The sequence below is a fragment of the Balaenoptera borealis genome (genome assembly GCF_965194805.1).
Source record: "Balaenoptera borealis genome assembly, chromosome: 2".
Lineage (NCBI taxonomy): Eukaryota > Metazoa > Chordata > Mammalia > Artiodactyla > Balaenopteridae > Balaenoptera > Balaenoptera borealis.
This window is the reverse complement of record NC_138867.1, coordinates 27,981,196-28,007,518: the sequence shown is the minus strand read 5'-3', so window position 1 is coordinate 28,007,518 and position 26,323 is coordinate 27,981,196. Positions and strand designations below refer to the sequence as shown.

Sequence of the window (26,323 nt, the reverse complement as noted above, 5' to 3'; positions counted from 1 at the left end):
CACAGTTCTTTAGCCGAGTTTCAAGACTCTGTTATAATTAGCAGAGTTGATCTGGAACGTGAAACTCTTGAACAGGGATTCCTAGGCTTTCTCTTCTTGGAGAAATGGAGGTTTTCCTTCCCTCTTTTCGAAGTCACTATATTGTCATTTTTTAAAAAGGAGTTTTTCTCCCTCTGTGAAATCCGGGTTAACTCTGGCTTACTTTTTTCCCCCATGGTGTAGGCAAGCTTCTCAAATCTTAACTTGTTTTTTCGAAGGGCTGCATTAGCTAACATTTGATTTCTTAGTTCACAACAGTCAAGGGACTTTGGAGCATTTTGAGCTCAACTTGTGCACTTAATTAGTTGGTTGGGGGTAAAAATTTCCTTTGAATCACCGTTAGATCTTGATTTTCACTTTTATTACATTCATTTCTTTTAGGTCGCAGATTTATTTCCTTAGTCACAAAAGTTATTTATTATTGAGAGTCTGAGAAATAATAGACATTGTGTATGTGGCAATCAGAGAGCAATACTAAAAAGGTAGTTATTTAAGTGGGTGGATCCAAATAAGTTTTCTGAGTTAAAGAAAATTTCACCATTATTTATTCTCCTGTATGAGAAAAAAAAAGACATCACATTTCTCTTTCCACTTTCCCATTGATCTTTAAACTTTACCTTTGTAGAAATGACCTTCATCACATACCCCATGCCCAATGACTTTTGTTCTTTGAAAATTTAACATTTGCCAGGTTAAATATTAAACAACAAATGAAATGGAAAGGGCATATTTATATTGCCCTCGAATCCCCCTGTGATTCATTCCCAGTCTGATAGAAAAGATATTCTTTTGGTGGAATGACTCCCTGGGTAGGGAAAGACATGGGCAAGTTTCACAGCTGTTCATTCTCCAAAGCCATTTTCAAGCAAAAACTAGTTCATGGGTGAACAACATAAGATTCTCAGCACATAACTCTACTCACCTAGATCGGGCTGTATGCCTTACTGGGGGAGGCGGATAAATCTAGAGAGCCACAGTAACAGTGTGTGCCCCTCAGCATGGGGAGATAGGATGCAGGGAGAAGCAGTTTACCTAGTAGGGTCACGATGCACAGCAGGATGGCAACCAAAGCCCCCGTGCTCAGCCCCGTGGGGTGGACGAGGGCCTCCGCGTGGCAGGACTGCATGTTCCCTTGGTGGTCACACGCACAGACCCGGACAGTCACTGTCCCAGTGCTGCTTTGGACTGGGTAGTCATTGTCTGATATGACCACAGGCAGGAGATAGGTGCTCATCTCGTGTCTATTATAGCCATTTTTCCGAGTTAAGATTCCCGCTGTGTTGTCTGGAACCAGAAAGCAAAGTGGTGAATGGAAGTGGAAACCACGTTATATATTGGATCCATTGTGATGGGAGTAGACAGAGAATAGATGCAGATATAGATATATAGACAGACAAGGCAACTTGGGCTCATTTACCTTTGTTGTCTTGAATGGTAAAGTTTGAGCCACTGGCTGCTTCTGGGGCCAAAGAGAACGAGAATTGGTGCCCGCTGTAAGGGTCATCCTTGTCAACGGCTCGTATGGTCTGAATCAACTAAAATTAAAACCATAAAGCTGCCATCAAGTTTTGCTAACTCAAAAGTGTTTCTTACAGTTTTGCAGTAAATGGCTTGATCAAATGACTTCTAATTTTACTTTTAAAATGATAGCCTCTAGAAAATTTACAATGAATCCACTGTATGCAAAGAACTAAAAGGCTGGAAATAGAGGCAGGGACAATACTTTGTTGTGGAGCTGTCCTGTGCACTGGAGCATTTTTAGCAGCAAGCATGGTCTCCTCCCTTCAAACCAGCAGTACCCTCTTCCTTGTGACAATCAGAAATGTCCCCCAGACATTGCCAAATGTCCCCTGGGGGGCAATATCACCTGGGTTGAGAAACATGGCCCTAGAGTGATACCAAGCTATAAAATATCACAATGACCTATGACAATATTGCAACTTAAGTAAATGGAGGCACTCTTTGGACAGCCTGCTTAGAAATGCAATCTTGGCATATACATAAACCATCAACCTGCAAAAAAAGCTAGTTTGAATATAAAACACACAACTTCAGCTTCCCATTTTAACATGCATTTTAACAGTGCACTTCTATTTTGACAAACTGTAACATAGTTTTTATATCACTGGCAGAAAAGACCGATTTCAGGTGGGGACAAATGTGTAAAACAGTAAAACATTCATGAATTTGTACTACTTGTACAGATGGGCAATGTTAAGTAAGTGAAACTATGAATTATAGGCAATTGTAAAATATGTTCTAGCTTTTACTTTCCAGTATATATGGTAATTAAAAGTATCTGCTCACCAATAAAGATTTTTCCAATAAAACTGTGACTAATCTATTTTATATCAAAACTTAAGACTGATTTGGGATCAGCATCAGTCTTTGATGAACTTCCCTTTCTTAAAAACTGTTTGTCCTCTTATGCAAGTTAAACATTCATCCTGGTTCTTATTTAGAGTAATAATTTTGTTGGCATTTATTTCATAGATAATTCAAAACTTGCCCTCAGCTCTGTGTATCATCTGAATTATTAGAACATCTAAATTAATCTGAGTTAATTAATTTACTTCCTTATGAAACTCACCTGATCTGCTTTTGCTTTTTCACAGACAAAGGTTTCATAGAATTCAGCAAATTCTGGAGGGTTGTCATTGACATCTAGAACTTTAATATACAGTGGTACTCGGCTGCTTTGCTTTGGATTATCTGAAAAATGCCAAAAAGAAAGGAATAGGCATTTATATGTTGATGGCCAGTCCCCTTTAGATGATGGTTACTCACTCCTTTCTCATTCATACATAGATTCCCCACGGCTCCTGTGAGGACCGCAGTGCATAATGTATCATCACAGTCACAAAAAAGTAGAATTAGATTGTTTGGTACTTCTGGAGTTGGATACACCTGATGGAAATATCTAGGAGACAAAGCTACTTCTATTGGTACAGTGCAACTGTATAACAAACCCCAGAGTAACACAAAATAAAGAAAAGTTCTCCAGAAAAGGAATTTTAGAAGCATATTTTAAAGGAAGCCAAGGAAGTAGGCAGATGGGAAAAATGTGGGCAGAAGGAAAAAGGATGGGACAATAATGATTGTTAATGGTCTTAGTTTTTTAGTTTGAGAGCTAGACATTGTGCTGAGCGCTTTGTTATATTTTATTTAATCCTTATAAACTTCTGAGATAAATATAATTATTGCCCCCATATTATAGATGAGGAAACACATCATATTATAGATGAGACACAGAGAAGTTAGGTAACTTGTCCATATTCACAGAGATAGTAAGGACTGGAACCTAGGCTCAAACTTGGGTCTGTCTGACTCCAAAGCCTAGGCTGTTCATCTAGGATAATGATAGAGCAGAATCAGTGTTTGAAGACCTGAGATAAATGAAGTATTTTGGCTGTCATCTCTGATAATCTCCTGAGTAGTATGGAAGGCAGATTCCTGTTCTAAGAATCAGGAGCTGGAGTCTCTTACCTCAGGTCTCTTCACTCACTTCACTCATGTCTATTTGTTTGTTCACTTATAAATATTTAATGAGCAACTAATATCTAACTTGTGCCAGCCACTATTCAGGGTGCTGGGACACATGGGGAACATAACAAAGATCCTGCTTCCTGGAGCATTGTTTTTATGGGGGTAGGCAAACTGTAAACACATAAATATATAATGTGCCAGATGGCAAATGCTATGGAGAAATTAAACAGGTAAAAGGGACTGGAGAGAGATGGAGGTGCTGCTTCGTATGGGATGACCAGGATTGGCTTCTCTGATGAGATGCCATTTGCATAGAGATATGAATGAAGAGAAGGATTAAGCCACGTGAATATTTCCGGCTCTCGATGTAGAGGAAATGGCAAGTGCAATGGCCCTGGAGTGGGAAAGAGTTGGTTTAATACAAGCTCTTGGCTCTTGGCATCAAAGGTAGTTAAGAAGTTGGGACAATAAGATTCTTAGGCTCCTTTGCATCTAAAATTTTGCTCACATTATTCTTCCCAAGTTAGAGCTGCAGAAGATGAAGTTTTAAAAGATCTTTATCACTAGTACTTTCAAAGATATCCTAGAAACATTAAATCTTAAAAACAGAAATTTTTAGGTACATGAGATGACTACTTCAGTAAAAAATAAAATTTCATGATGTTATAAAAAATGATCTTTTCAGTGGGAAATAATTTTGTAATTTTAAAGCTTTAAGTATTCTCTGTCATTGGTATCCACATTAGTCCACATAAATTCTGAAAATCAAATTCCTACCTAACAAATTTATAATGAGGAGTTCTTATCACTATCAGAAAGCAATGCTTCATTTTGTCCATGTTGGTTGTTATTCTATTCAATATCTTTCAGTCACTTCAAATCTCATGAGTTATGTTGACAAAGAATATTACTGTATTATACCATTTAATATGGAGTATTTCACACTAGATACCCCACTGAGCTAAAAACGTTTGAACTTTTAAAATCAAAAACAAAAACTAAAAAATGAGCTACAATTTAGAAGCCTATTTTCAAACATTTAAATGCTATTTTAAAGGTCCTTTTTCTTTCATCTACTTAGGTCTACACATTGTGTTTACATTACACAGTTTTCACTGTATATAACCATTTTATTTGAAGTATTCCTTTGGCCCTATTTTTCTCTGCCTTAAATTTCATGGGGACTGCCATAAAATTCTTTCTAAACATTGTGTTGATTAGTATTGATGATTAGTATTAATCACTTTGGTGTACCATGAAAAAGTTACAATTTATATCTCTTAATTCTGTAACAATTTTGAAACAGACATTCTACAGAAAGCTAAAGGATGACTATCCAAAAGATTTCTAAACAATGCCTACATTTTAGAATATACTTGATCCCAACCCCTCCTCCCGGCCACACACACACAACGTCTGTGAGCCCATTTCTTTTAGCTGCTTCTGTAATGTTCTGATTTATAAGCTTTTTGGAATCAAATCCAACATGTACCAATTCAACCTAGGTTGAGAGATGCATTCCTGTTTTATTGTTCCCAAACTGCAGAACTTCCACAGTTGCTTCTGCATTTAGGAACGAACCAACACGTGTCTAGAAGAAACATTAGTGCAAATCATTACAGAGCTCTTTCCCTCAGTAAGTATCGAGTGGGATCATCAATACACGGTGACGAGTTTCAGCCGCATTTCACTAGCCCTTGTGGAGATGCTCTGTCAATCAGAGACAGCAGTGGTAAAAGTGTGGACTTACTGATCTCTGTTGCTATCACTGTAATGTTGTGCCACAGCAATGTTTCTCGGTCAAGAAGTTTCGATGTAAAAATTGAACCATTTCCAGAATCGATGTTGAATATTCTGTCCATATCTGTGTGTCGATCAACAGAATACCTGATAATGCAGAGCAGAATTTAGAAAGGTTTTCTTTGATTTGCTATTCTCACATCCTAAAACTATTCCCAGAAAATCTGTTACATGAATTTTTTTCTACCTGTAGCACGTATTTGAATATCGGTAACTTAATATTAAGCAAAATATTCTGATAAATTATTTCTTTACAATTGAGGTCTTAATAGTATACCCACTAGACAAGTTGTATGATTTTGAGTATCATTACTAAAGTTTCATTTTTTAAAAATGTAATTTAGATCAAGTTTATATAGTAATTGTTACATTTTAACTTAAGTTTTCAGACATTTGGTTAGGACTTTAATGTGTGTGTGTGTGTGCCTAAGTAGGGTTATTGGCTATTTTTCTATTATTCATTTTATTTAAAAAATCGTTATGTTGAAAAAGCAAAAGATGGTTAATGTGGCTGAGGTTAGTGAATCTGGAGAGGGAAATAGCAGATGAGCTTGCGGAGAGATCCACAGTCGGGATCGTAGAAGGATGGGCTGGCTGTGGGGAGGAGTTGGAGTTTATTTGAACTTGATGTGGATCTTCCAATGGATTTTAAGCAGAGGAGTGTCACCATCTAACTCATGCTTAACAAAGATCACTGGCTGAATTGTGGAGAATGGTTGGACGGGGCTGTCACAAATGATAGGAGTGAAGAACAGGATTTGGGGAAGATCATAAGTTCCAGTTTTGATACGTTGAGGCTGAGGTGCCTGAGGAAAGTTCAGGAAGCTCAAGATAAACATCTGGACTGACAATCTAGATTTCCTATTCAACTCTCTAGGAAGAGAATGGGGAAAAATGCAAAGAATGGAGTTGCTTAAAGGATGAACGGGAGAATGGAGACCCACAGGGACTAGAACAGTGCCCAGAGTAGAGTAGGAATTTGATAAAACTTTAAAAAGGAGAGTTTGGAGAATTCAAAGAAAACCAAGAGGTGCTTTAGAAACCAAAACAGGACAAAGTCTTCAACGCTGAAATTGATGAAAGACTAGTAGATTTTGAGAAATGTTACCTTCTTTATAAATTTATTACTAGTGTCTGGAATAGTCATATGTAAGGGGAAAATATGTATACATCCTGTTTTATGGGGGGAGCATTAAAGAGAAAACTCAGAAGAAAGTTGATATGCGAAGGCCATTATGAACAAAAAATTGCCTATTTCAGCTGGATTCTCAAAATGTACATCATGATAGGAGATTTTAAAATGTCAACTCAGTAGAAATATATTTTAAGTAAATGTCCTACCTAGTCATACACTTTTATGTAAAAGTCATAATGCTTTTAATACATAAAAGCATTATGAATGCTTTTAATAAAAACTCTCGTTACTAACTTGCAAATAGTGTACCATGTTCCAAGATTCTATTTCAATTAATTATTTTGTTTTAAAGTACTACTAGTGAATTATAATAAACAGTGTTATCTTAATAAAATCTATTTTTGTCATCTAGCAGGTATCTAAAAATATATATATTCCATTATTGTAGGCTATTTAAACTTGATTTTAAAGAGAATTAATGAAGTTCACAATGGATACATATATGTCAAGCTGGAATTTTAGTTTCAGTTTACATAAATCTAGTGTTTTATTATCAAAAGGGTTGAAACAGGTGAAATATCTACTGTTTTGCCATTTATGTCATGAATCAACATTTATTAAGAATTTAGCCAATTGCATTGAACTTGCTTGATCACCTTTCTTCATTTTTAATTTGAGAATGATAAATATTTATAGGACATAATTACCAAAAAGGAAATCTCAGTATTCATAGCCTTTGTAAGGAATTTAATAATTTTCTACAAATATATTTTTTTCTTTCATGAAAAATGTCAAGTTTAAGACACGATGCTTATTGCCTTTATAAGCTGTTAACAATTATACACAGCAGTAATCTTTTCTTGCTCTTTGCCTCTTTTCTTCCTGCTATAGTTTTAAGTTTTACAAGTAATCGTATTTTCCAATTAAGCCTTGAAATAAAGGGTAAGGGGTGAGGAATTTTTACTTGAAGGCGGCTTTTGATTTTAAAGAGAGAGGACTATTTAGGAAATACCATAATTGTGTATTATTTTCTTTACTTAACTGGGGATTTAAAAATTAATAGAAAACCTAAAATGTCTACATTGTTTAGGAAAGATATCTCATTTGAGGCACACAAGGCCTCATTTGTTTGTTGTTTTTCTTTCCAAAGTAATTTCTATTTATATCCAGAAATTTACTGTCCAGTCACATTAATTGTAATAATAACTGATGAGGAAAAAGGTAACCAATCTCATCATGATTATAGCAGATCATTCTGCTAGGTACCTCATTTTTTTCCCTAGAACTTTATTGTATTCTGTGATTCAATAATTTGTCCTCTCATGTATCCTGAAGGGAGATCTGTGGGTCAGGAAAAGAAAATGTGTTTGCATGTAAATTTTTCTTGATAAGTGTTCAGAGTGACATTTTATAAGACTTCCATGGAAATCAAAGTACACTTGTGATATGAAGTTGTTGGAAGAAAATTATTTTATGTGATTAAAGAATTAAAGATTTGTGCTTACATAATGATAAATCATTGTTTGGGGGAAGAATTCTCTAGTATTAATTGTGCACCTAACATTGTGTCTAGCACTTACTTGTGCAATATTTATGTCTTGAATAACCAAAAACTATGTGTGGTTGTAATTTCTGAATATAAGAATCAGTTTATCCTATAAAAAAACCCACTGGAATATGCATCTATATACTAATATATCTATGTGTATTTTTATCCTTAAAGCTATATCTATATATGAAATCCATATGTACCAAGGGAAGGCTGGCTGAAAAAACTTTAAAATTAGCTGACAGCCAACCTAATCTGACTAGCTAACTACTTCCTGTAATAAAGCATAAAATAAATGCAATGGGTAAAAGTGCTATTTGGTATAAAAAGTAAAACAGACATAAAAATGAAGCCTACATTCCCAGAAGACATTATCTCTTTCAATTAAAAGCATGTTGACTGATCAAAGAGGTAACCGAAGCTCATATTTATAAACTTCCAGCATTAGCACTTTTAAATTGGTCTTGATGTTGACTTGCTAAAATTTTTGTCTTATGCAGTAGAACAAACTCTGCACGTTGGGAAAGTACTTAAGATTATTTGTGTTGTACGAGCAGAGGCCGTCATTCATTTTCCTTATTAATAATGTTAAATGTATATGGAGGAACACTTGACCCATGGGGCTCTCATGTGGCTGCTTTGGGTTGCCCATCATCCAATTTAAGGAGTCTACAGGTATTCCAGTAGAATGATAAGACAACAGAGTCTGTTTTCCCAAAGATTTAAAATTATTCCCTGAAAATAAGCCAGGCATTTTTGAGTTTTAGATGTGGGACTTGCCCTGAGGTTTCATTTGGACTCAATGGCTAAAAAGTTGAACTCAAGGGCTCAATGGCTAAAAAGTTGGAAAATGACTGCCTTAGAGCCTCAAACTCTTTCATCTGCAATAATATTCTTCATGCAGCAGCCAACGTGATCCTCTTAGAGAGTAGTTTTGGATTAGTTAACTTTTCTACCCAAAGCTCTCCAGCGGCTTCTTACCTCAATCAGAATAAAATCCAGTGGTTACCAGCGCCTACAAACCCCAGTAGGCCCTGCTTCACTCACCACCTACCAAACCTCCCCGCCTGAGCCCCTCTCTCGGCTGCGGAGGCCTCTACTCCTACCTGCCAAGCCAGCTCTGATATCAGACCTTACCCTTGCTTTCCCCTCTTGTTGGCATGTTCCTCCCCCAGATAGCAGTGTGGTTCATCCCTTCATTTCATTCAGATCTTTATTCAGATGATTTCCAACAAGGCCAAGCCTGACCACGCTATCTAAAATAGTACCCCAGATACCCTTTGTTTTCTATACTCTGTCTTATCTTACTGCTTACACTTTAGTTTCACCTGACATAGCATATATTTATCATTTGCTTATTTCTGTCTTCCCCAATTAGAATGTAAGCTCCATGAGATCAGGACTTGGTACTGTTCTCTGTCATATCTCTAGTGCCTAGAACATGCCTGGCACATGGCAAGTGCCCTGATCAGAATAGATCTGTAGACTCACTGGTACAGCTTCTCAGTCTGCTTACTTTCTTTATGAGGAATAATTTACACAATAATATTCTGGTTTAGCACTTTTCTCATCTAGTCAACTAAGCTACTGGTAAAGGCTCAAAGTTGTTGACTCCAGTGCTTTCATGATAAGATTCTAGAATACTTAAGCAGCGGTGGTCTCAAAGGGCAATGAGGCTTTCTTACAACATGATTTACAACGAAGGTGTAAGGAAAGTACAGGGAAAATAGAGCTTGCTTACATAGTATATATTTGGATTCAGCTCTTTAATTTAATTTCCCCAGGATTTCACAGATGTATATCATGAAACAGTGCTTGTTTTTATCCATGTCTGCAACACAAAAAAATTATGCATCCAAATGGAGCATAATTCTGCCTGTAAGTGTTACATGGTGGGTTCTTCCACACTTGAAAAACTGACTTTCAAGCACAGCGCCTTGTTTGTTAAAAATGCTTTCTCCGTTCCACACAAATCTCTGACAAATCTAAGACCTAAAAAAAAAAAAAATCCCAGACCATTCAGCTGCATTACCTTGTACCACTTCCATGTAAGCAGTAACCTCCTTATAGCTCATTTTATGTTTTTTCACCCCAGATTTTGAGTTTTTTAGGTTTACATCGTTGCTAAAATAATATTTTATGTTGAGCAAGAAGAGTAGAGTTAGTAAAGGTACTTTAAAGTAGTTTTTCAGGAAGACAAAACTAATTGGAAAAACGGGATTCCTCTTTTCCAACTTACAAGTGAATATTTGAATATAAATCAACAAACTTATGGAAGAGACATGTCACAGAAGTGTGCTTACTTGACAGGATTCCGGGCAGCATCTGGATCTTGGGCTGTGACTGAGCCTATTGTCGTATTTATCTGAGCATCTTCTCTTATTTGTAGGATGTAGGCCAGTTTGCTGAAGACAGGGGGCTCGTCTACATCTTCCACCATAATTTTAACTGTGGCTGAATCTTTGAATGGACCCAGGTAGAGAAAGCGGGGTTCAATGTGAGGGTTGGAGGCTTCCACTTTGAGGGTGTACACTTTCTTCTTTTCAAAGTCCAAGAGCTTGCAGGGGGTGTGGGGAGGAAGAAGTGACATATTTAAAGCAGCCAAGACACAGAAAGCCAAGGCATGAGCCATTTTTAGTGCAAATCACAGATAAATGAAAGTGATCATATTGCTTTGAGACATCACTACACAGCGTGATATTGGGTAAAGACATTGGAGTTCAGATACCACACAATCCTGATGGAAGTGTGGGCTGAAATCACGCACTAGGGATGCAAGTTATAATGGGCAGGAGAGGGAACCTAGAAGCAGGAGGGAACCTAGGACAGGCCCCCTTTAAAAAAAATCCTTATATTTGACTACAGGGAGCCTCGCCAGGGGCAGGTTGGCAAATATGTAGTAGATCCTTCTGTGTCAGATGTTGTCACATTTGGCTTTAATTGAACAGCTAATGAGTGCTTAAAATTTGCCAAGGGACTTCCCTGGCAGTCCAGTGGTTAAGACTGTGCTTCCACAGGGGGTGTGGGTTCGATCCCTGGTCGGGGAACTAAGATCCCACATGCTGCGTGGTACGGCCCAAAATTTTTTTTTTTAATTAAAAAAAATTGCCAATATCTGAGCCCCACCCTGGACCACTAAACCAAAATATCTGGGGTGGGGATGGCAATCTAGACTTTTAAACACCTCCCCTAGTGATTCTACTGAGCAGCCAGGATGGAGAACCACTGGTTTGCAGCATGATTCCTTGTTCTTCATTCAGATAAAATAGATTAAAAATGGGGTTTTTTTGGCATGAGTTGATAAAATAGTCCAAGTGATATCCTGATAAGGGCATCCGGCTAATTACTTGCCAAAGAAAGTAATGATCATTGTTGTCAGAGGTCTTTAGGAGAAGTATCTCTGCTTCTGGAGACATAGTGAACCCAAATGCTTGTTGTTGACTTTTAGTTTTAGATGATAATATGACAAGGCTCACGAGAAACACAATTAATCAAGACGTTAGTGAATGTGATTTAGTCGGCTAGGCAAAATTTCAGTTTGAATCTGATAAGGCACCAAGAAAATTAAAAAGGTTAATGCACACTAATGGGCTTCCTAATTATGTTATAGTATAAAACATTGATCTGAATGTCACTTAAACATGTTTTATTGTGTTTCCAGATATTAAGACATGTAATCCAAAGCTTAAGAGGAAAACTTTTCTTCTTATTTACATCTACTTACGCTTATATTTACCAGCAAATACAACAATATGCGACAGGAGAGAGAAAATATTACACCATACATGATAAAAGTGAAATCTTTAAAAAAGTAACCAAAACTAATATTATTTTTAGCTTTGAAGCACACAGTTTATTGGTTTTTAATTTTTGCCATATTTTAGTATACTGCTCCGTGGTACCAAACAATTCTGGGGGTTAAATAGTGAATAAGTACATAGAGGAAAATAGGAATTTAGAAAATAAAAACTTTATTATTGTGTTCCAAAAAGTAGCTAAAGAGCTTGCAGGAAATTTTGTTACTTTATTTTTGTGGTCTTTATATATCCTCTCTAATTCAAACCATCTTTATCACTGCTTGTATTATTCTCTTCCTTCAAAGCATGTAACGGAGTTTGTAGTTATACATGTTTCTTTGTTTATTTGCTTTCTTGTCCATGAGAGCAGTTCCCTGAGAGGAGAGACCATTCTGTTGAATGTACTATTGCACCTCCAGCATCTAGAACAGTGTCTGGAACTGTTTTTAAATTTATTCTTCACTTACATTATTTATTTCATGTATTTTTTGTATATCATTTGTTTATATTGTTTATTTACTTAGGAAGTCTTTAATAAAAATTTACTGAAAGTATGGAATTAATGAATGTATAAGATTATTGAGGACCCCTGAAAGCCAACCAAAGAACTCTCAATATAATTAGACTAGGTCTTAAAAAGAAAATTAATAAGACAAGACTTGAGAGGAACGTTCATGTGAGATGTAATTGCCCCCAGTTACTTGGGGATCAGAGAAAAGTAAATGCCTTCATTTGTGTGGTATTTTAAAAAATGCATTACCTTTTTGACAGTTATAATCCCTTCCTGGGTTTCCTGATCGGTGATGACATCAAACATGTCCAGCCCCTCTCCTTCTGTAATGCTGTACTCAATGTCAGCATTTTCTCCCAGGTCGGCATCGCTGGCTTTGATCCTGCCAATTGGTGTACCCGGCGGAGATGATTCAGGGGTTTTAAACTGGTATGTACCTATTAATCACCAGACAGAAATAAGTCAAATACAGACTAATTACATTCCATCATACTAAAAACAAAACCCATTTTCTAGCAGTTCGTTCAGACATTACCATGGATGCAGGCAGATTTGTGCTTTCCTTAAAATAATTAATGGTGCCCTAGGCTCCTTAATGTTTTTACTTTCATGATTGTTAAGACTATTTCTCCTATTTCATGACCTGTCTCGTGGCAAAGGGAAAACACTTTTCTTCTCCTGTAAGTAGGCTTCCAAGTTTATGGTGTGATTGTGAGAAAGTCTGAACTGTGAAAGGAGGGCACGGAAGGTTGCGAAGACCCCTGTTAATGTAATCTAGCAGAAAGAATAAAAAAGAATTTAACCTGAACTGTGACTTTAAGCCAATTACTAGGTGTTCTTTAAAAGAGCTCTTTTTGTCATTGCTAATAATAACTGAAGGTGAAAACAAATTACAGCACTTCGAGAATGTATCCAAGTAGAGATTCCTTCACTCCTACATGAAGCTGGTCTAGTTGCAGTTAGGGATATAGATAAATACATTGAGAAAAAAGCTCTTAATTTTTTCTAATTTTGACTAATTTCTTCCTTTAAATGTTACTAGTGTTTTTTCTATGCATAGATTTCTCCCATTCTTGTATTTATATTACTAATTAAAAAACTAGACATACACTTTTCTCATGTTGGAAAATTCCTTGAAGGAGAGTACATGTGAGTTTCAATTAGATCTGTCAGGCCAGCATGTGCTTAGGAACAGACAAATGGTAAAAACAAAACTTATTCTATTCTCACCCATTACATTTTGCCAACTATTTACACAAATTGCTTTGGGAAAAAAATTTAGACTATGACACTACTAAAATATAGTCCTTCAACAATATTTAATCCACTAAGTATTGAGCTCATCCTTGGTAAAAATGATAAAACATGCCAAGTTTTTTCTCTAGTGTATTCCACTTCCCTTTTGGGTGCCTCCAGCCCCTTTCTATATTCTCCCGTCCCTTGCGTCGGGACATTACGCAGTAATGATCACAGTCTATTTATTCAAGGAGAGAGCACAGAGGGGGAAGGTCCTGTGGTATGGGTAATCCTTCTGCTATCCTTCCTCAAGACATCCCCATATGGAAAAGGAGGTTTCTGGGAAAAGGGCTGGTGATCCTGATATTTTCATTTCAGGCCTCTGTGGGGGATGTTTTAGGGTTCATAAAACCTTTCTTCTCCCCGTTAAATCAGAAATTAGTTAGCTATTCTGTTTTTGCATTTAACTACTGTGGTTAAAATACTTGAAAAGAGTAAACAAGATAAAACTATCTCCTGTTGATCTGTGTGTATCTCCATTATAAAAGAAGCCCTTTGATGATGGCCATTCTGACCGGTGTGAGATGGTATCTCATTGTAGTTTTGATTTGCATTTCTCTAATGATTAATGATGTTGAGCATTCTTTCATGTGTTTGTTGGCAGTCTGTATATCTTCTTTGGAGAAATGTCTATTTAGGTCTTCTGCCCATTTTTGGATTGGGTTGTTTGTTTTTTTGTTATTGAGCTGCATGAGCTGCTTGTAAATCTTGGAGATTAATCCTTTGTCAGTTGCTTCATTTGCAAATATTTTCTCCCATTCTGAGGGTTGTCTTTTGGTCTTGTTTATGGTTTCCTTTGCTGTGCAAAGGCTTTTAAGTTTCATTTGGTCCCATTTGTTTATTTTTGTTTTTATTTCCATTTCTCTAGGAGCTGGGTCAGAAAGGATCTTGCTGTGATTTATGTCATAGAGTGTTCTGCCTATGTTTGGAGAGGGTGTGGAGAAAAGGGAACACTCTTGCACTGTTGGTGGGAATGCAAATTGATACAGCCACTATGGAGAACAGTATGGAGGTTCCTTAAAAAACTAAAAATAGGGCTTCCCTGGTGGCGCAGTGGTTGGGAGTCTGCCTGCCAATGCAGGGGAGGCGGGTTCGGGCCCTGGTCTGGGAGGATCCCACATGCCACGGAGCGGCTGGGCCCGTGAGCCACACCTACTGGGCCTGCACGTCTGGAGTCTGTGCTCCGCAACAAGAGAGGCCGCGATGGTGAGAGGCCCACGCACCGCGATGAAGAGTGGCCCCCGCTTGCCGCAACTGGAGGAGGCCCTCGCACGGAAACGAAGACCCAACACAGCCATAAAAAAAAAAAAACAAACTAAAAATAGAATTACCATACGACCCAGCAATGCCACTACTGGGCATATACCCTGAGAAAACCATAATTCAAAAAGAATCATGTACCATAATGTTCATTGCAGCTCTGTTTACAATAGCCAGGACATGGAAGCAACCTAAGTGTCCATCGACAGATGAATGGATAAAGAAGATGTGGCACATATATACAATGGAATATTACTCAGCCATAAAAAGAAACGAAATGGAGGTATTTGTAGTGAGGTGGATGGAGTTTGAGTCTGTCACACAGAGTGAAATAAGTCAAGAGAAAAACAAATACAGTATGCTAACACATATATATGGAATCTAAGGAAAAAAAAAAAAAAGGTCATGAAGAACCTAGTGGCAAGACGGGAATAAAGACACAGACCTACTAGAGAATGGACTTGAGGATATGGGGAGGGAGAAGGGTAAGATGTGACAAAGAGAGAGAGTGTCATGGACATATATACACTACCAAATATAAAATAGATAGCTAGAGGGAAGCAGCCGCAAAGCACAGGGAGATCAGCTCTGTGCTGTGTGACCACCTAGAGGGGTGGGAAAGGGAGGGCGGGAGGGAGGGAGATGCAAGAGGGAAGACATATGGGAACATATGTATATGTATAACTCACTTTGTTATAAAGCAGAAACTAACACACCATTGTAAAGCAATTATACTCCAATAAAGATGTTAAAAAAAAAAAAAAAAAGAAGCCCTTATTAGCTGACCGGCTTTACAAAAGGGCCACGCTTGAGTAAGTGGGTTTTCTACTTAATGATGGCAGCTATTTTCTCCTGGAAGACAGGATTCAGGTAGTTTTCTTAGGAAATCATAGTCAGAAAGGAATTTTGATCCTGGAAGAAAAATGACATTAAAACCAGTACCTACTTGAGGTCTCTAAGTGAAAGGGTCAAGTGTACTGCTTGAGACAGAGTGGGCATTTATGAATGTTGGTTTCTCCTTTATCTACCTTCTTACCTAATCATGAGCATTAAAGATTTTAGAGATGACTTTTGGTATCTCAATTAACCATAATGTAGAAAACTATTTATGATTTCAAATGGATTAAGTACATAGTTATTTCCACAGTTGTATTTTTAGAAACAGTAAAATGATAAATCCTCCCCTTGCAAGGCCTCGTGAGGACTTAAGGGAGATTACATGCCTGATTAAATTCACAAAATATAAAGTCAAATTTTTCCTAACAAATAGCAGCATGCTTGTGTACATATGTTCTGCACAAGCATATTTATGCCTGTGGTAGTCTTATTAATGAAAAATAAAACAATGATGTTGCTTTTATAATAACAGCCATATCAGACTATCGCTCAGCTAATTACCAATAAATGTTCACATCTACTGAGCATCAGTGTTGTCAACTCATTTTAATAAATGTGCCAGTTCTTACTAAGTTCACTAACTTTGGCAATGAATAATAATAATGGGAAATGAATATCATTCTTAAAGTTACAGTTTTACAAAAGTGCACTGAAGACACTCATTCAATCAAATGTTCCTACTCTGGGGAAACCGGGGAGGGTTGTCATTGACATCCGTCAGCGTGATGTTCACTGTGGTGGTCCCAGACAGTCCCCCCATCTGGCCACCCATATCCTTGGCTTGAATCACCACTTGGTACTGCTCCCTGTTTTCACGATCCATGTTGAGCAAGGCTGTCTTGATGATACCTATGGACATGAAGTTCAGAAATGGAAAGGGATATATTAAAAATACTTTACAAACTCATTTATTTATGCAAACAAACATAGATTGTCACCCACAATATGCAGATGTCATGGGTGACCATAAAGATGATTGATTATAGGTAGCCTTTGTACTGAAGGAAATTAAACCCACATAGGGGAGGTAGATACATAGATACATTAAAAAAAAATACACTTATAATGCAAGGAGAATGAAAACAAGTACAAGTCACATCCTGCAATAGTGCAGACTGTAAGTGGTATAAATATTAAGTGTTATAAGATGACACAGCAAAATATAACTTGGCGTGTGGCACAATGCTATACTACTGTAGCTGCTTGATAAAGGACACTAGGTGTATTATGAGGAAATTAATAAAAAGTCATATATACTTGAACTGACTCCTGAGTTTCACATTACCGAATTAACTAATTCCTCATCAAATATACCCACCATAATGAATGTTCTGAGGATCTTCTAAACCATAAAACTGTGGTCTTATAAAAACATAGCATCAGTTCTCTCATAATGATCATCTTGTATGATCCTAGAGAATTTTTTCCCTAAAGCTGACGTGAACTTTAGTTCAACAGGTCCCAGCAGTGACCAACATTCTTCAGTTAGGTAAAATTTATCTCTATTGTTAGGTAGTTATAAAATAATTAGTTTAAAGAACTTCTAAAAGTTTGTCTAATTTCTATGTAAGGCTTATGCTTAAATTATCAGCATTCTTTCAAAAATCACTGGAGAAGCCTTTATAACCTTCTCAGGTGGCACATTCCAGTGCTTAATGAGTAGTGAAGCTGAAAATATCTTTTTTTATTTTTAATAAGAATACCTCAGACAACAGGTAGGAATGAATACCTCAATTTCATTCCTGCAGTGCTGGCTTCAGTGAAAGTGAAGCTGCTTTCTGTTCTCCAAATAATAGTACTTCTCTATTTAAACACAGGAGGTCACCTTAGCCTTTTGTCCTTTAAGTTGAATAATTCTAATTTTTCATCCTCATTGTTTTTAAACTCAACATTTTCTTTTTCCTTGGGTTCTTTCTAAGTTCATTGCACCTCTTACATCGATTTCCAGCTGGATGTAGTAACCTAGAAAGGTTTTGATTTCTACTAACAATAATGGATGCTTAAAAATCGTATAAAAGGAACTCTACTCCTATTATGATAGCAAAAACATGTGTAGAATTTACTATACAATACAAGTGATATTTATTAAAAAACCGTTCATCATAAGATAGTATGCTACTTTGTGGAGATAGTGCAGAAAAATGAGATGTTGAAAAAGGATTCCATTAAGGCAATCCACTTTGTTTTTTAGGGCAGTATCAGTTAGGATAAGCTAGACAACGTGACAACAAAAGTAAAATTTCAGTGGTTTAACAGAACTGAAGTGCTCTGTGCAGGCCAGTAAGAAGCTCTGCTCATGAAAACCCTTAGACATTCAGGGTGGAGACCCACTCGATACTGGTTTCCATCCATGATCACTGTGGCAAGAGGAAGGGAACATGCTGGATTGTGCACCAGGTCTAAAAGTTTTGCTTGGAAATGACTCGTATCACTGCCACATTTTATTGGCCCAAATAAATCACATGGCTACATATAGCTTCCCAGCAGGGTAGAGAGATGCAATCCTACTAAATAACTAGAAAAAGAAGAATCAGAATATGTGTAAACAGCCCTACTGGCTATCAGAAGGGGTTGGCCTTTTAGCTTCATCTCAAACTGGAAAAGAGAATAAAACAATGTATAATTTTTCTGAATCTCCTCTGAATAAACATGGTGGATGAAAGATCCATTGTCAGATTTCTTGATTAAAATGATCTGGATGTCATATTTACAAATGTATCACTGGTGTTTGGGAGATGAATCTAAGAAAATTCAATCACACTGATTGTTTTTATTAAAAAATATGCTAGCTCAGTTGAGCATGTCAATTAAAATTACAGATTGTAAAAAGAAGATCCAAAAGGAATTCTAACCTGTTTCTGATTCAACTGAAAAATAGGGCTGCCCCTGTAGGATGCTGTAGACAATTTTGGCACTGTTTCCGTACGTTGGATCATCAGCATCAGTTGCACTGACTTGGGCAACAAATGTGCCTGTAATGACAGAAACATGGATTGAAAATAAATGAAGGGTTAATGACGGATCCTTGATACCCACACATAAGGAAAAAGCACAATCTTACTTCTATACAAAACTATCATGGCAAGGGAGTGAAGAACTACAGTGGGATGCTAGGCTAAAAAGCCTTGGATTTCTCACTCTGAAGGAATATGATCAACATCAATAAATATTGTAAGGATTAAATTAAAGGGAAGCATGGGAATGATCATGACTTTGGGTGTAACTGATTCCAACCCATCTCCAAGGGTGAGATTTGATTGGATTCTTGCTATGGCAATTCTTTCAAGTTATCTAGGCCTAAATCTTTTGGCATCTTGCACTATTTTTTCTACAAGGATTAGTGTAGGTATTGTTTAATCAGGGGGCCATTCGTGATTTTGCTGGAAATTTGCAGTGTCATAGGTGCTTTTACTCCTGGACTATAATGTGCTGATGTGGAGCCTGCAAATGCAGTCGCTGTTTTGTGATCTTAGCAATGCCAGCCTGAGGACAAAGCTGAATAGGACAGAAAATTACAGAGAAATATCTAGAGCTCAAATCAAACTATGTTCAAAGTCCACTTGACTTTTGGACTTAAGTAATGTGACCAATAAATACTTCCATTGTTTAAAGTAATTTGAATTGTGTTTTCTGTTACTTACAAATAAAAGCATCCTAAGTGATAAATCTATCTGATATTCTCAGAGGTTGAAAGACCTTGAACCTTATGAGAAGTAGTTTTGGATTAAATAAAGAATTACTTGGAATAGCAGAGGATACACATCCAGAATTTATAATCGCAAAAGATGATTATAATTAAATGTACAAAGAAGGCTATGTTGTTTTAGATTGGCATTCTTATTTTAGAGACCACAGTTAATAATAACTTTCAAAGTATCCCTAACCCCCAAGAAATTCCATGCAAATTTTTATGTGTATGCCTACATGTATATTACAATGAGGAGAAGTTCCATGGACTTTATCTGATTCTCAAAGGGGTCTGTGACTTCCAAAAAGGGTAAGACCCTCTGATTAAGATAATTTTATGGCTGACTTTTGGTATTCATATTAGACAAAGAGTAAGCATACTGCTAGAATTCTCCTGTCCATGAACAGGGCAGGGAAGTCACATTTAGGGAATATTAGAATTTTTACATTGCTTTTGTAATATCTAACCAGTTCCATTTATTGAACAAATATACTGTACTGTGTTAGGGTTGGATGCTCTGGATGTAGCATGTTGATGCATGAGATAGAGCACCCGTCTTTGTAATTTGACAAGGTATGTAGGGAAAATGAGAGCATATGATTTTAAAGCGAGGAGTAGTAGAAGTCAACAAACACCTATGTTCTTATTTGACATCAATACAAAATTTGATTGCTTTTAGAATATGGTTATCTGGATATTTTGAGTGCCTATTAGTTGCCAGATGTGGTGCTGGGGGCTCTGCACTTGTTTTCTCCTTTCATTCTTATGATAAGGATTAGGAGTTGATGTTTATTATTTCTTGTTTATAGATATGGAACTGGAGGATCAGAGACATCAAGTCATTTATTTACCTAAGGCCACATTGCTGCTTATTAGTAGGGATAGTTTCAAACTTAGGTCTGTTTGACACCAAAGTCCATTTTTACTACCTTGTTATTGTCCCACTACCTTTATGTAATTCCTTTGGGATGCCTTTACTATCACAATAATGACATGTTAATTTATGATAATGATGAATGTCAACATAACTGTGCCTGTGTGCAGATTGGAAAAAGTCTTCTCTTCCTCAAGATGTGTTACTGTCAGCTACCCTCAAATATTTATAAAACATATTTAATTCTGTAATGGCTTCAAGAATATGCTGCCCCTTATATTGTGCAGTTACACTTTGCACATCTGGTTAGAGTTGCCCTGCATGGGGACCAGGTTGTCCTTAATTAATTCTTCCTGCCCTTTACCACGTAGAGGAAAAATATTTTTCCTAACAAATCTTCCTCTTAAAATAATTCTAATCCTCCTCTTAATTTTGGTGATGATTTGTGATTTTTCTAACAAAAAGTGACTTCAAGTAATGAGATGAGTAACTTCTTCATGGGAAAAATTGAGATGTTTTATAATCATTTCTGTAGATTATGTATTTTCCACGTCTTAGAATTGTGAACTGAAATGTCTCTGATATCTGACTCTCAGAATTATGGAAATGTTTTTTATTATGCAATTTAGCCCTTTTGAACTTGACACTGAATATAACTTAAAATAACCCTTTACACAATAGTTGAACATTTGTCATTGTCTCCCCTGAAGTGTTTTAATGTGTCTGACAGTGATGTCAGTAGGATTTTTTTCTTAATTTAAATTCTATTTACCTTTTCCCAATCTAAGCAAATTAAATGCACACGTATTAACTTTAAAATTGGCAGTAGAATTGTGCACAAAATATTAATTTACCATATTAATGTCATGAAAGTCTCAATTTCTACCACTTAGTAAAGAACATATCCTCTAGACATCGTCTGCATATTGTTTATGGATTTTTAAAAAAGTTTTCTTTGAGTCTCTTTCTCAAATATAATTACTCTTTAGTCTGGACTGTAAATTCAGGGCTTTTGTTTTCCATTGGGGAGATCCTTACCTGAAGCCTAATACCACTATGGGCTAAGAGAAATAGAGAGGGCTGCTGCCTTTCAGTCCAAGAAATAAAGTGGGCATTTTGAGTGGGAGAGGAATTAGATGAAATGGTCTCTCCTCCCTCCCCCTCTCACGCTGCCACTTTTCATACCCTAATCACTAGAGGAAATGCTGTTTTCTTAAAAATAATAAGACTAGAGTAATATTAGGAGACACCGATGCACTTACAAAAAGGACATAAATGGACTGTTTGAAACACAATGCTTCTAGAATTTAGCAGCTAAGTTCATTCAATTCAGCAAATTTCACTCATAGGACTTGTTATTCAGTTGATATACTAGAGGAAATGGTTGAATCACATCTCACTCACCGACATCAGACATTTCGGGAACAGTGGCTGTGTAAACCTCCTTGGTGAATATTGGTTCGTTGTCATTGATGTCATGGATCTTGATGATGAATTCAGACTCGGGCTCCACGGGTCTCCCTGTTTTTCTGTTTATGGCCTGAGCTCGAAGGATGTAAACAGGTTTTTCTTCCCTGTCCAGCCTCTTGGTGGCCTGTATATCCCCTGTGTTTTCATTGATAATGAAGAGATCTCCTGCTCCATCTCCTGAAAGGATATATTTAAGTGATCCATCTCCTCTATCCTGGTCTGAATGTAACTAGTGTAGAAAAAAAAATTAAAGAAAGTAAAAGTCAAGCATGTGATCCTAAACTGTTTGTCTTTATGATGCAATGCTATGTTAACTTTCATTCAAGTCTTTCTAAGGGTTGCAGATTTTTTCTTTCACTATTTACTTAAATCCTCAGTAGTAAATTCCATTCGTTAATGAACATGTTTCCTTATGATCACAGAGATTTCCAGAAGTGGAACAGAGCTTGGATAAAATTTAGTAATCCTGATTTTGAAGAATGGAAAACTAAAGGCCAGAGCAATAGTAAGATGCCCAAGGACATATAGGCCTGGCTGGAACGAAACTATTTTCACTAAAGCTTTCAGATCTATTAATACACTCTCCCCCTCACTTTTATGTACACAGATACACTAGACAAGCAATATACTACTGAGAAAAGGATTTTGGTTTTTGCATCAGAGTGTACATTTTGCCTCTACACTTTGCTATCTTGGTGAATTTAGGGAAGCTAGTCAATCTTCTTGATTCTAATATGATGGAGATTATAGTCAATTTTCTAGGAAGATGTGAAATTTATTTAATGAAATTCAACTCAAAGTGTTTGAGAAACATCTTAAGTGTTGCCAGGGACAATGCCTTGAAACCATCCTGACTAGGTAATTTACAAGGTAAATTGGAATAAGATAAATTTACAAGATAAATTGGAAAAGAATATTTAACACACATTTTAGCTTAATATGGGAAAGGACCTTCTAAAAGATTAGATTGAATAGCCTGCCTTATGAAGCAGTGGGTTCTCTGTTCCTGAAGGTCATCAAGCAGAGGCTCTGATAAGATTAACAGCCAGTGAAATGGATCTGGGTAAAGGGTTTCGGTAATGAACATGAAGATACCACTGAAGTGAAGAGGGCGATCCTAACTTGGAAAAGTAGCCCATGGGTTACTTATCCTGAACTTTATATCCACTCTGTTGACTTCCCTATTGTTCTTTAGTTCCCTTTTCCCCACCTCAGCAAAAGTTTAGGCAGTATCTCATAGGTCTTCCGATAACCTAACCCTATTCACAATTTTTTTCAAAAAGTGCTTTTTACCAACAGAACTGTTTTCAGATCTCAGTTGTAAGTATCAGCTACATACAGACAAGTTAGCTTTAATGGCTAGTAGGACCCCGTGGGGCCCTCCTGGGTACAAAAGCCCCTCTGTGCTTCCTGTTTCTTGTTTGTAGAGAAAGGCTTTAATCTCCTAGGTCTTTCCTGAGTTCCAAAGAGCAGACTCAAGCAGTTACTAATTAGGTAAGTGAGGGAATGCAGAAACAAAGGAAAAGCAAATAGTTCAGTGATAAAACAGAGTCCTAGTTCCTCCTGAAGAGATATACACAACAATCTGACATATATTTTTGAGTTCTGCAGAAACTAAGCTCCCCCACACAAGGTAGAGGATGGTGATTACATGTTACCACAGGCATGCAGACCCCAGATTCAGAAGGTTGATGATTATGATTCCTGAAACATCACCCTGTTACCTCACCACCAACCAGTCAGAAGAAGGTCCATGAGCTGCAATCCTCATGCCAAATGTTGCCTTTAAAAACCCTTTCCTGAAAGCCATTGGGGAGTTTGGGTCTTTTGAGCATGAGCTGCCCATTCTCCTTGCTTGGTGCCTGCAATAAGCACTGTACTTTCCTTCATTACAACCTGGTGTCAGTAGATTGGCTTTGCTGTGCAGCAGGTGAGCAGACCCAAGTTCTGTTTGGCAACAATCTCTACCTTATTTCAACTCTGTCTAAGTGGAGTATAGGCTATGTTACAACAGTAATGGCAACAACAGCAGCAGGTAAATCATCTCTGTGTTCCCTTGACTGATACTGCATGGAATGTTCAGAGTAATGTCTACAAACACATTTGAAAATAGAATCTCAGGGGAAAAAGGGACTTAAAAAATATGTAACCCAGCCTTTCTAAAAGTATGTCCCATGGAATATCATTCACACAAAATGCTGAGGAAAAAGGGTTCTATGGCCCAATAATTTTGGGAAATACTTCATATTCTGCCTCTTTCTCAGAGTCACCCAGTGCCCATTAACTTAGGAAAGGCTGTGAGTACCTATAGTCCAAAACTGTACTAAACATCATTTAATCTAGCTTTCCTGAACTTTCTTATGTAATGAATCCTTTTTGGGTGTGATCCGTATTGATATTCCCCAAAACAGTTTTCCAAGAAACTCATTTTGGGAAACATGAGCTAATTGAATCCATCACTGCAAGAGTCAAGAAAACTGAGGCTCCTATATGTAGTGTTTCCCAAATCACACAGCTCATGTGAGAGTCAGATTAAAACTTGAGTGCAAGAAGAGGCTTATAGATTATTCCATGCAATCTTCTCATTTTGAGAGATACACTGTGTCTAACGCCACACAGCTACCACTAGTTAATAGCAGAGTTTGAGGAAGAGAATATTATTTATACAATTAGTGGCCTTGAAAGCAATTTGACAGAAATCATGCAAGATAAATGCGAACGGGGAGGAAATTGCTTAGAAGTGAGACAAACGCAATAAGAAATGTAAAACAAGAGCACTCCATGATTTGTGTAATGTGATATGCTAAGAAAACGTTGAAACCCTGATTACACAGAAAGAGTCACTGGGGAAAGTTTTAACTCTCCATTGTCAAATTCTAATGACTGAAGAGAGCTCTTAAAAAGCTATTTCATTAACTCATGAGTAATGAAACCAATGTCACTGCCCATTGGATCTGGCTCTAGGGCAGCCATGGTCAGCAGCCTGGCACAGTGCAGGGGGCACCACACCAGGAGTCCCAAGTGTGGGCCTTGCTCATTCTTTCTCTCTCAATAGGACAGTCAATTAACTTCCAAGCCCTGGGATCCTTATCAGAAAATGAGGATAATTGAGCTACAGGACAAGGCTGTAGTGAAGCACTAAGAGACTATATACAAATACTATATACAAATACTATGAGACTATATACAAATACTATTTTAATTCCTACATAAACATGCGAAAAAAGCATGTGTTTTGTAAATTATAAAGTGTCTTCCAAATTTAAGATATTGTTGCTATTATTAGCTCTTAGTTCACAATAAACAGGTTTTTGCTTTTGACTTTGAGAACTTTGTTCTGAGGACTTTGAAAACCCAATTTTACAAACACATGGTATCTCTAAGGTAAAATCTGTTATCAAAAGCCAGTATTCTTCTATCAGGTGGCCATTGCTATCTTTCCACATGATTTATTATATTCTGCATTCCACTAGATTATAGACTCCCCTCAGCTGGTTCTTTCATCACTTTCAATATGTAGTTGTTGCACAATTAGTAGGTGAATACCACATTGGGTCACAAGATTTATTCAGGTAAAAGTAATCAGAAACTTATTTTTAGCTGTCAGGAGAGACCATTTCGATGACTTATAGAACAAACACCAAGACAGTATAAAAGGGCAGTGGAGATGCCAACTAAGAGCGTGAACAGGGATTGCTCTGCAGATCCCAATTCTGATTTATCACTATTTAAAAACTAGTGGGAAAATGCATCTCTTCACTCAGGCATTGTATAATAATAAAACAATTTAACCTCATCCCCCTCCCAGTGCAGTGTCTGCATCTGATGGAGCGCACAGAATAGAAACCTCTAGAAGCCTTTGTGTGCTCTTTCCCCCCTCTGCTCCCCTTCCACTGAACTCCCCTGAGGCCAGTTCTTTTTTCTCTTCTTGGGGAAAAGAGGAAACATAAGACATCAGTGCAAGTGAAAGCGGTGGTGACAAGCAGACATTAAGGGTTTATTGAGCTCTTAGATTTTAATTGGATTTTTTTCTTTTGTGATGTCATTCATCATGGCCACTGTAAAAGGCAGAAGTTAAACAACAACAAATAAAAGGTTGTAGGCTGCCCGAGGCATGTTTTTACTAATTTCAGTTTAATGTGGCTGTTCCATTAAGTTTAATCATCTGGTTCACTTTTAACGATTCACCATCAAGTAAAAATTATCCACTTCCCTCGGAAAGTCACATTTCATCTGGGGCTCATAGGACTTTTTACTACTGTACCCGGAGCATTTTGTTGCAGAAGGAGCTCTTGGTCTTTGCTTGTTTTTCTGTTGACTTTTATCATTATTTTTTTAAGTGTAGCATCTTGACAAATAAATACAGGGATCTGGGGTTGTAGATATGGCCCCATTGCAAGCATCACCAAAGCAGTGCCAGTATCTTTTTACCTGCTACGTATGCCACCTCCCAACTTGATTTTGTCTCTAATTCAAAGGTATAACACTAACTGTACAGACTTTTAGTGGTTTATGGAGCTA

The 26,323-nt window shown here is 37.1% G+C and overlaps 1 protein-coding gene across 2 annotated transcripts in view; it reads right to left on the bottom strand.

Moving 5' to 3' along the window:
- The window catches only part of CDH6 (cadherin 6), a 129,241-nt gene that overhangs the window by 9,757 nt on the left and 93,161 nt on the right, over positions 1-26,323 (bottom strand). For both annotated transcript variants that reach the window (XM_082382246.1, XM_082382245.1), the window contains exons 3-11: positions 21,737-22,031; positions 18,623-18,742; positions 16,452-16,619; positions 12,567-12,754; positions 10,313-10,566; positions 5,276-5,412; positions 2,630-2,751; positions 1,457-1,574; positions 1,072-1,323 (exon numbers count right to left, since the gene is read on the bottom strand). In XM_082382246.1, the coding sequence (XP_082238372.1) occupies positions 1,072-1,323; positions 1,457-1,574; positions 2,630-2,751; positions 5,276-5,412; positions 10,313-10,566; positions 12,567-12,754; positions 16,452-16,619; positions 18,623-18,742; positions 21,737-22,031 (1,654 nt within the window). The remainder of the gene's footprint in view (positions 1-1,071; positions 1,324-1,456; positions 1,575-2,629; positions 2,752-5,275; positions 5,413-10,312; positions 10,567-12,566; positions 12,755-16,451; positions 16,620-18,622; positions 18,743-21,736; positions 22,032-26,323) is intronic.